This window comes from Natrix helvetica (assembly GCF_964273705.1).
Source record: "Natrix helvetica genome assembly, chromosome: 4".
NCBI classification, from domain to species: Eukaryota; Metazoa; Chordata; class Lepidosauria; order Squamata; family Natricidae; genus Natrix; species Natrix helvetica.
Window position 1 is genome coordinate 104,976,195 of NC_138550.1, and position 12,099 is coordinate 104,988,293.

A 12,099-nucleotide genomic window follows, 5' to 3' on the forward strand; every position below is an offset into this window, starting at 1 on the left:
ATTAAAGAATAATATAAATCTTAGAGTTCATTCAGGCCACTAGTTAAATTAGGCTAATTAATATACTCACTTCGGAAAGTTTCTCTGTTCATCTTCACACCGTATGAACAAAGGATTCTCAGGAATAAAGCAGCCACTGAAGAAAACATTAATAGATGAATTGTATTTAACCTGTTTCAGTTTTTAGCATGTCCACAATTCCCCCTACACGCTCCTCATTTAGTGACTGCTTCATCTAGTGACCATTCAGTTACAGCAGTGATAATGAAGTAACTTTACAACCAATCCATGCAATTATGACCTTCACAGATCTGTAAAGCATGGGAAAGCTGAAGTATTTTTCAGCTTATTAATAATACTCTACAAGTTAACATTAAAGATAAATCCTAACAAGCAGCAATGAAGTATACATTCTATACTGTCCACATTTTGAATCACAATTTGGTTGACTCAAGCTTTTGAGGAAAAATTCATTTTTCCATGTAGAAAAAAATTATGTTTTTTTTTCTAGGGATGATCATTAGAATTATTAACAAATACCTCACCTAGTCCCATGGTTTAACATCCAACTGGTTAACTGAAAAATATTATTCGATGAGAATGCCATATCATCCACTCCGCCAAGGAAATAGTCATAGAACTTGTCCACTAGAAATGGGGACTTATTGGCATAGATGGGGTAAAGCTGTGAAGAATAAGATGCAATTTAATTAGTAAGTTGGTTATTTCAACATTCAATTCCAACAAATTTCTTTTTTAGAAAAATATATTTACCTTGGCAGCAGCGATGATCTCGGCATAGCTATGGAAGCAAGTATTTATAATTTACTATTATTATAGAACTTTTCAATGCAGAAAAAAATGTTGCTTGAAGACCAAGTTTTGTATACTGCCTTTAACAATACTAAAAAGACACAATGGATATTTTGAAACGCATAGAATTCACATATCATTTAAATGATGGCTGGTAACATTTTTTATTAGAAACATAATGAGCCAATTCCAATTAAAGTGTTCTGAATGAAGTACAGGTCATTGTGAGATAAATTACAAGTGTCACAGTCTTATTTTTCCTGCCCTCTTTCTTCTCCCTCTTTTCCTTTCCTTGTTCTGATTAGCCACAATTTGGTACAGTGTTATGCCTATACACTGAAAAAACATAGCAAACATTAATTATAGTTTATTGAAGTTAGTGCATTATAAATGTTTAGTATGAAAGCAATGATTCTAGGAAATGTTGAAATACTTTATCATCCTGACATTGATTTCAAAGTTACACTGTGAATGTCTCTTAAAATGAAGGTATTTATATAAACATAATCTGCCCTATTTAACAGGATCAATACACATGGCAACTTTAAAGAAATATCGTGTATGGTGGCTATCGTATACAATATATATTGTATGTATATTGTTTCTTTTTACTTTGGCCAATAATCATAGTTGTCTGGTTATGACTATTTTAAAGATTAAATAACCAGCAAAAATATTGAAACAATAAAAGCAATAAAAGACCTTAATAAGTAGCCAAAGAAAGAAATAATAAAAAGATACAATAGCCATTGTCCTAAGACAGGGGTGTCCAAACTTGGGAACTTTAAGACTTGTGGACTTCAACTCTCAGAATTCCCCAGCCAGCATGGCTGGCTGGGGAATTCTGAGAGTTGAAGTCCACAAGTCTTAAAGTTCCCAAGTTTGGACACCCCTGTCCTAAGATAATGTATATTTTTAAATGAAACCAAAAAATCAAATCAAACTATAAATCGAAAAGATTAGGATTGATGTGTATATTGAGATAGATCACTGTATTTTACTATGAAAGACATTCCTCCTTTGCTTCTAGCCACTTTACTTTATATGTACATTTTTTATTTCAATACCAGTAATCCCCAACTTTCGACCATTTATTTAATGAAAATATAATGACGTTGAAAAGTCCTCAAAGTTATGGCTGTTGGTCGACTCTCATGGCCACAGGATCATAATTTGGGTACTTGCCAACCAGCTCACACTTACAATGCTTGCAGTGTCCTGGGTTCACGTGATTGTGATTTGCAACCATCTGGCTTCCAACAAGCAAAGACAATGGAGGATGTTGGATTCGACTGATTGCCTGATTGACTTAATAACTGTATATTTCACTTAACAACTGCAGTAAATACGGTCATAAAACAGAGTCTGGTCATGTGACAACTCGCTTAATGACCACATAGTTTAGCAACCAAAATTCTAGTCCCAATTGTGGTTATTAAACTGAAGACCCCTGTACATCCTTTATAGCCTTACTTAAGCTCGTAGATGTATTTTATCAGATAAATAATCATCCTACTAGTCCATCTCCCAAAATATAAAAATATCCCCTCAATAAAGCTTCCCTTTTTTTACACCTGATCTTGTCCAACTTTCACTATATACCAGTGTTTCTTCAACCCTTGCATGACAACCCATCACTATGTCAGCCCTGCAGAGGTTCCTTTAAGAATCTTTGGCCTGCCACACTTTCTTATAATTTCCTATGCTGTTTCATTAGTGTAGTAGTTGGGAGGGGGGAATAGAAAGGAGTAGAATTGTGGAATGTGTGTTGTCATTCCTTTCTAGAAGCCAAGGTCATCTTTTGTCTCTGCACCTCAACATTTCACCGGAAGAAGCTGGGTGGAGATGCCAGCGTGGAAGAAGATTGGGCCATGTGATTGATTTATGGGTGTGGAGATAGATCATGAACTTTCAACTGGGTGGAATTCCAGGATGTAAAACAGAGTTGGAATTCCACAGATGTGCCAACATACCTGTATTATTAAATTGGAACTTTAAGGATGATTCTGCCTGGGACTTTGATTTATTCCTGCATGGTATTTGGAACGCTGACACACTAATTAACAAACTTTCCTCATTTGTTTTAAAACATGTTAACTTTGACTTTGACTTACAGATCAAGAAGTTGCAGATATGTGCACTCAATAATAGTATTTTCAGTTATCACCTCCTTTCCATAATAATCCTCATAGATTAACAGTAAATCTTTAACAGGAACATACCTAAAAGTATTAATATCAGAATTTTGATTGAGGCCAACAAAATGCACGGACATAATAAATTATCTAAACCAATTCTTTCTTTCCTCTTCCAGAAAGATATTGGAAATATTATAGAAATTGAATACTAATCAAACAATACATCAGCAATATGCAATTGGTAGCATGATGCTGCTTGCATATACTGTAGAGCACAGGTTTTGTATTCCAAAAAATCTTACAGTAAGTTTAATTTTTTTTTTAATTCTCTAGGAATTTAAGCTCCTGGAGGAATAGAAATCCACCTAACAAATATAAATGAAAAAGAACTAACATAGCCAATACTCTGCTATATAATACAATATTCAGAGTTACAGTATACCAGGAACTTAAACTGCACATCACAATGCCCAATTTATTAGCTTTGTTTTCTCTTAGTACGGTCTGATCTTAGACCATCCAAATTCTTCCCCTTCTCTCCATTTTTTTAAAAATAGAAACATTTAGCAACCTATGATTACAGCTTCAAAGATTAATAAAAGTAAAACTGGATCAAAATAAGCAATTGGCAAATAGTGTAAGATTTCTCAGAAATGTAAGTTTCATATGTTCTGTGAACCTGACCATGGTTAATAACCTAGTTGCCACAATTTGAACCAAATGCATCTTTGTAAAGGTAATCAGAGCAGAATGTAATCAAGGTTTGGATACCATTACCAGAAAGGAGAGTTGTATTAAGTGAACCATGAATATTAGCTGCTAATATGATCCATCTAGCATTATATAAGGCTGTAGACTATGTTCTACTAAGCTGAACAAGTTACCCTTGATCTCCTTCATCCAATACAATTTTAGACTCTAATTCACAGTGGTTCTTGAGCACCTGACTGGCTGAGAAGAAAAAAATAATAGACTTCAGTAACCGTTTCTCATTCTCTCTCTGCAATTTGCAACGCTATATGAGTGCATGTATCAATGTCCATATGCATCAAACACCAACAATTGCATTTGTGGGCTCTTACCAGCTTGCTTTCAAATAATCAAAATTGAGTTCATATTGGCTTAACACATCTCCCCCTAAAATCAGAATGAAATGAGTGTATGTCACTGATTTATTAAACAAAAACAAAATATTTCATTTTGAAACTTTATGAATATAATCCCTTATATATCATATGATTTAATCTAGCACAATCTTCAAAAGGCAACCATTCATGTCTGAATGGAGCCCAAACAGGTATGACATATTGTAAGCATTGCAGTAATATTGGATATGTCACATGGGCTTTTCATATAAGATTGACAGCCCTTTCTATGTGGGTTGGCGTTTTCTCTCTCTCTTATAGATAGCAACACATGTTTTATAGCCATAATGGAAGAGTATCAAAGGAATTGGAATGCCAATGATAGTCTTTGAAATGTCAGCCCTTGTGTAACAAGGATCAAATGGCAAGTGAAACTCAAAATAACTTTCAGAAAAACCTTGTGATACATCATGGGAATCTACAATTTTAGAAAATCTCACAAAGACCTATGAATAATGTAAAGTTCCATCTTAATGTAAAGTGGAATCTATAATTTATAGTTCCCTTAGAATATATCCAATGGGAATATATCAGAAATAGAAAACAGCAGCTGATATATATTGAATATCAATTTGTTCTAAGGACAGGGAAAACCAAAATGGAGAAGATCTATGGTACACGAGTACCATAACAACACTCACATACATAAACATAAACTTTTCAAATACAATTATAGAATGCCATCTCCAGAATCTAATAACCTTGAGACATTCAAAGGAAATTTAGAAAGAGTTTTCTAGGATTTATAAGTACATAAATTACCAAAATCACCAGTAGAATGAGCTTGTGAATATGAGCCATGAAAATCAATCTAAATGAAAAAGGAACAATATTATTTATAATTCATTATCTCTTTAACTAAAGAAATGTTAAGTGTTTTTTAAAAAATTATTTCTTTTTGAAACCAATCCAATTTGTAGAGATAAAACAGTCCTTTGTGGCTTTTTCCCTGCCTGTGTATATAGGAATTCCCTGCCAGTACTAATTTGTTGTCAATTGATTGCAAAAATCCCTTATGTTTCTTGTTTCTCTTCTACCTATTTTCAGAACTGCCCAGGTGCTTTAATTCAGCCCCAACATATAAACAGCTTTGCAGTTAGCAGCTTTCATCCATAAAAAGCTAAAAAAGAAACCCAACAGGCAAATATTTTTGCTATAAGCTGTATAAATATTTTAAAAGAGCAACATATGGATATTCAAGGATGTGGTTGAAACATTAGTCATTATATATATATATATATATATATATATATATATATATATATATATATATATATATATATATATATATATATATATATATATATATATATATATATTTGTATGTGTGTGTGTGTGTGTGTGTGTGTGTGTGTGTATGTATTTGTGTTACAACCCCTGGTATGCCTCTTTATTTATTTATCAGCACAAATACAACACACACACACACACACACACACACACATATATATATGTATATGTATATTTACAACACAAATATAAAAAGGCAAAATTTAAAATAAAAATATGGGTTTCTGTCTGGATGGTTTTCTGTGATGAGCCGAGTGACAGAAAGAGGGAGGAGTGAGCTCCCACCCATATTTGGGCATACCAGGGGTTGTAACACACACACACACACACACACACACACAACCACACACACACACACACACACACACACACACACACACACACACACACACACACACACACACACACACACACACACATATATATATATATATATATATATATATATATATATATATATATATATATATATATATTGTTGTGGCTTATAAAAGCTTTGCAGACTGTATACATCTGGTTTATTTTTCAATATTCTATTGGCATTTGCGAGGATGAAGCAAAATAATCAACACAGTTGTAAACTAAGCACGTGGAAAAATCCTATGCCTAGAAACAGAACACTACTTACAGCTGCCATGGCCCGTAGAAATCCTTGTTCAATCCCCAAGCTGTGCCAGCTTACATCTGCCACCATGTGAGAGGCAATCCCAAAGAGAAAAGCCACCAGCTTCTCTGTAGCCTATGTACCATTTTTTTTTTAAAAAAAGTAACTCCATAGTAACATCATTAAAACCAAGTGGACAAAAGACAGATAATATGTGACATTTGTGAGCCAATCTATTTGGTGATGAAAATTGATTGCAATTTTACAAATACAAATATGAATTAGGTAGCTTTAGTTTTAATATTCGAAATGGTCAGACTGCATATAAAAGATGGTTCTAAAGACAAACATAAATGAGAGAAGGGAAAAGGTAGCAAATATGAGTCTATAGACTTATTTGATTTAGGAGGTTTCCACCACCAAATTAGAGATGAATCAATCACTCTGGAGTGTACTAAGAGTAATCGTATCTTATCAAGTAATCATTTCTTATAAAGATAGCCCTTTATTGCAGAAAGTTGTCCTTCAGACATATTTTTCAAAAACTCACTTTTAGCCTTTATTGTGTCCTTTTAACTTTTACTGTACAAATGCTACCACTTAGCACACAGCCTTTCCCGTTGTGAAAAATATGGAAATGGAACTGTCTTTTTAAAATAAATTTACATTTTATATTTTTTAATAACTAGATATTTTGATGAGGCTTTTCTTAGTTATGCTCTTAAACTTGCATTTGTAAAACAAAGTTATACATATAAACAATTAAAATGTTTTATTCTTACAAACCTCTTTTAGATTTCCTCCCTTTACAGGTTTGTTTTTCATTTTTTTCCAGAAAAATATGATCACTGTAATAATATATCACACAAGTTGAGAATCAGCAGAAGATGACTATTCTTAGCAAAGACTATTTGTTTATCTTATTTGAATGATCCTTGAGTAGCTTATATTGACTGCTGCATTTTCAACTACATTTTTTCCCCCAGCAAAGTAGTTTTTCCACCACAAGTCAGATGGAATGAGAGCAGAACCTAAAGCTCTGTTTTTAGCTAATTAAAACAGCTGCCTAATTGATCACCAAAAGAACTGGCAATTTTTTTTCTTACCTTCTATTTTTAGGTGTAAAGGTGAGAGAGAAATATAGTTTTTGAAAAGAGTATTCAGGGCTTCACAGGGAGCCACAGACTGAAACTGTTATTACCTCTTCCCATGGCTGTGGATAGTTCTTTCTGATGTAATGGATACTTGTGTTGAGAAAAGGTGACCAGTGAGTATCTTCAGAAACAGAATGGAACAACCCTGACAATTCGGAGGACAAAGTTATTTTTTAAAAAAAAAACACTCTCATATTTATTCAACAGGTGGCATTTTAGTCATACAGAATGTTAAACATTCAGTAACATTTTAATGGCAAAGTATTACATGAAAGTATTTTAATGTATACAACAAAACATCTAATAAATCCCAATAATGTGAATAATAAAAACGTCCAAGATCCCATGCCAAGTTCAAAAACATTCCCAGGAGAATGCAATGAGAAGCCTGTTCTACACTGCATTGGTACATCCACAAAATCACAAAACTCAACCTTGATTTAAAATAGACTCTACTTTATCTGTTCACTGTGTGTGCCCTGATTTTAATATGCTACGCACTAATAAAAGTTTCAAAAAACTGCAGTTTATTGTTAGATTTGAAGATGGGCTATTTAGAATGATTTACCCTTATACTGTAAGCCAAAATCATAAAGTAAAATCATAGTTAATGAAGAAGAGGGATACCTCATTAGAGTCGAAACAAGACAGGTTCTCCTACATGATTGTAACGCATCAAGAACGTATCCACACTTATTAATGTATTCCAGACAACTTCATTAATAAATGGACTGACCTACTTTTGCAATAATGTGATCATATTAAAAAATCATTTGATCTAGGATCTCCTACCGTTTTGGCAGATGACAGGATAAAAAGCATCAGGATATACAGTTCCTGCTTGATATGCATCTTGGTGAGCTAGTATTAACTGCACAGCAGAACAAAGAAACAAACAAATAAGCATTAAACAGATATTATTATAATGCTTAAAATTCCATGTCTATTTTAACAAAATCAAAATCATTCCCCTGAAACATTACAGAAGGCATGAGACAGATAGGTCACTCCACATGATTTGTATCAAATTATTAGAAAGTTGTTCTAAATAGGCATCTGCCGTGGCTAATACTCATTAGCAGGAATTTCGGCAGCAAGGTAACAATTCATCTTAAATCCAGATGTGCACTTTTTTTCAGTATAATGCCTTTTAACATGCTTACAGAAAATTCTGAGAGCTGTCCTCAAAATACTATCCAGACTCGGAAGTCGGTTCCCTAACTATCCCTCCTCATATTATTCAATAACAATATAATCTATAGATATTTGTCCTACATTTCCGTGCATTAAATCAGAAGCTTATTGGAATCTATCAACTTTTAGGAAACTATTATGCTGGTCAGTGAAAGAGCTTCCTACATATCTACAAATAGTTAATAGCCTACATATCTAGCTAAGTAAAATGCAAAAATAAAACACTGTGCCCATTTTATTTAAATTATTATTTATTTTTCCTCCCACCCAACAAAGTGACTACAATTAAAAACTATCCCATATTAATGTATAGTGTTTTCTTGGCTGATTCAAGCCAATGGGGTTGGCGTGCTTCAGTTCTTTCATTTGAATAGCCTCAACCATTGGGACCCAGACCTTCTCCATCACAGTCTCTGTCCACTGAAATAAAGTTCAGCCTGAAATATGACTGGCTCTAACTCTGATAACATTTTAGACAGTCTTGAAAACCTTTTGGCTTTTCTTCCAGGCCTTGGATTAGGATGGCTCTTGGCTACCTTCAGCATCTTGTTCTTCATCTGCTTTTCTAATTGGTTTTTCCTAATTGTTTTTGGATTGCATTCTATTTTGTTTGTTATGCAGGTAGTCCTTGACTTACAACCGTTCATTTACTGACCGTTCAAAGTTACAACGCTACTGAAAGAAGTGAGCTATGACAATTTTTCACACTTATGACTGTTTTGGCATCTACATGGTCGTGTGATGAAAAGTCATACGCTTGGCAACTGATTCACATGTGTGATGGTTGCAGTGTTCTGAGATCATGGGATCATCTTCAAACAAAGCAAAGTCAATGGGGAAGCCAGATGCACTTAGCAACTGTAATACCACCTTAACCACTGCAGTGATTCACTTAACAACTCTGGCAAGTAAGATGGAGAAAAATTCACTTAACAACTGTCTCACTTAGCAACTGAAATTTTGAGCTCAATTGTGGCCATAAGTTGAGGACTACCTGTATGTGTACCACCAGTAGTCATTTGAAGTTGAGTGGAAATTTAATTTAACTTACCTTAACCTTAACCTTAACCTTAACCTTAACCTTAACCTTAACTTACTTAACTTAACTTAACTTAACTTAACCTAACCTAACCTAACCTAATTTAATTTAATCTATAGCCCTATCTATAAGCCTGGCAGTATTATGGTACTGATTCATGTTCCAATAATAAACCCTCTACCTTACGATAGTCAACTTGTCCATCTTGCTGGCTGAAAAATTCCAGCCCTCTATGAGCTGAAAAAAAAGAGATCATAATACATTTAGCGATGTATATTTGTAATAGGATCAAGAAACTGTAGGAAGAATCAGGTACAACTTTTCAACCAATAAATATCCACAGTTTATATAGGTACTCACACATGCTTTCCAAAATGCTGGGCCTTTCCTCACAGATCAGTTAAATTGTTATCTCTCTGTCCTTCAGCCAATACAAATTATTTTCTTCTTTTAACCACCCTGTAATCCCTTGCATCAGGCTGGAGTTGGGGTGACTGAATGCAGCACAAGTATTTACTAGCTGGATGCCCTTCCTAATGCCTACGCGGAGTTTGCAGCAGACAATTACTGCGCCCAGAGTGTAATATCTGCCTCTATTTAGGATTGAACTCACAGCCTCCTGATTGTCAAGCAAGAGCTCCTCGTCTAGGCTATCACACCGCTCTCAGCCAACAAAAAATATACCAGTATAAAATGTTTTGTCCCCATTACAGATCCCCAAGTGGCTTCCTGCTCCTCTGTTTTGGCTTGTTGTCAAATTGTATGTATCTTGATTTCATTATATCTTGATTTCATGTGTGCAGGGCAGGTTAATCAAAACATTTACTATTGTTTCTGATTTTGCTGCTTTTTCTTCAATTACATCAACCATCAGGATTCTATCTGCCAATCATGAATACAGTCAGCTGTCAAAAATTATTGAGATGGATAGTCCAAGGTAGTGGTCTCTAAAATAGGAAAGGCTCTCCTGTCAACTCAGATGATCATCCCGCTGGACAGGCTTCTTTTGATACTGTGTTTAGGCTAAGGCAGAACAGGTCCCTCTCAAATCATGGATTGACTGCTTTCAAGTGAGCCTGTTTTGACAGTCAGTTTAGTTCTAAACGTAGGGTTCAAATAACACTTCCCAGCACCTGATCAAAAAATCTGCATAAGAAAAAAGCCCACCACTCACAGACATATTAGCTGACCAATGGCCTTGTTTTGACAATGGCTATCCAAAGAATTGTGTCAAAAATAGCTAACCAAGCAGTTGATCATAATGGCAGCCTAGCAAAGCAGAACTGTTTCTGCTTCTCCAATGCTTTTCCAAAGGATTCTAAGTATGTAGTCAAAACAGTACATGGTTTAATTTTTAGAATATTATTTTCTCCAATTCTTTGTCTCCTATTCTACTGTTATTTCAATTACTTAGCTACTTCTGCTAACAGCTTACCTATTTCAATATGTGTTGACAGACCACATGGCATAATTCTTTCACAAAAATTGCAAAGTACAGCCAGAAACAACCAAATCCTGAAGGCTTCCATGCCACTGATCATATCTTGTATATGCCACAATTTTGAAGATGAGTTCAATAGGATTGCAACCTTTGAAATATGAAAGTAGAATAAATTTCTAAATCAAATAGGACAATGGTACTGATGCAAAGGCTTCATGCTTGAAATTCATTTCCCCTTTCTATAAACTAATTAATTATTTTATTTTACAGACAGAATTAGACCAAAAAATCCTAAAATTCCTTACTCATTGGTAATGAGTCAAATCATGCCTAAAATTAAGAAGGTGAACTTTTATTAAAGAGAACACTTAGACAAATTGAATTCTTGATTTTTTTAGCCAATCAAGAGTTATCTCCAGATGAATAGCTCCTCTGCTTCAATTAAAAGTCATTGCTTAATAAGAGTTTCTGTCATATAAAATAAAGAAGCCAGGAACAAATATAACAGATTACAAATACAAGATCTTATCTGCCTTAAAATTAGTAGTTGTGTGTTTACATAATAAAATGTTCATCTGGCAGCCTCCCTTGCCAAATATGGTATCTGTACAAAAAAAAAATCACCAAACAGTATCCATCTTTTTGAAAAAAGCAAAGTTGAAATGAGTGTATTTATCTTCCATTTTTCCACTAATGAGGCAGTGCTTACTTTACTCACTATGAAATTAACTGCCTATGAACAAGAGGTCTGCAAGATAGCAGTTTATATGTATCTTGATTCATGGCTTTATAAAGAGCTGCTAATGAAATTCTGAAATAAATGCAGTAATTCATATTAAACAGCAATCCTTTCAAAGTGCTAGAAAAGTTTGGAAAATACTGAAGGACAGAATCTCAGCAGAGAAATCCCTCATTCGGCCCTACCTTCACCCCCACACCTTGGCTTTTCTCTGCTACGTGTGGGGTGGAATTTGGACCTACAATACTACATACTTTTTATCAGCAGCTGCCTCTGCCCATTTATTTTGCCTATTTAAAATATGTCTACAACTTTCGTCATGTATTACCAGAATTGTTGGTAACATAGTACATAAGCACAATAATTTATTTAAAGAACAAATTACGGTACAACAAGTATTCAATAGCATGATTAAAAGCAGCATTAAACTTTTCAGCAACAAGTACAATGCTAAAGCCAGAGTAAGAGGTTATATAAATTGAAATGCCTGGATGACAGATTCATTTCAAAGGGAGGTTGAAAAGATTATAAAGTAAGCATTA

At 34.1% G+C, this 12,099-nt stretch overlaps 1 protein-coding gene across 3 annotated transcripts in view; it reads right to left on the reverse strand.

The window, feature by feature from the left end:
- The window catches only part of GPLD1 (glycosylphosphatidylinositol specific phospholipase D1), a 46,850-nt gene that overhangs the window by 25,632 nt on the left and 9,119 nt on the right, over positions 1-12,099 (reverse strand). For all 3 annotated transcript variants that reach the window (XM_081951900.1, XM_081951898.1, XM_081951899.1), the window contains 11 exons: positions 10,813-10,966; positions 9,559-9,614; positions 7,937-8,015; positions 7,192-7,289; positions 6,015-6,125; positions 4,859-4,907; positions 4,034-4,088; positions 2,928-3,035; positions 775-802; positions 546-685; positions 71-136 (listed from right to left, as the gene is read on the reverse strand). In XM_081951900.1, the coding sequence (XP_081808026.1) occupies positions 71-136; positions 546-685; positions 775-802; positions 2,928-3,035; positions 4,034-4,088; positions 4,859-4,907; positions 6,015-6,125; positions 7,192-7,289; positions 7,937-8,015; positions 9,559-9,614; positions 10,813-10,918 (896 nt within the window). In that variant the 5' untranslated portion in view covers positions 10,919-10,966. The remainder of the gene's footprint in view (positions 1-70; positions 137-545; positions 686-774; positions 803-2,927; positions 3,036-4,033; positions 4,089-4,858; positions 4,908-6,014; positions 6,126-7,191; positions 7,290-7,936; positions 8,016-9,558; positions 9,615-10,812; positions 10,967-12,099) is intronic.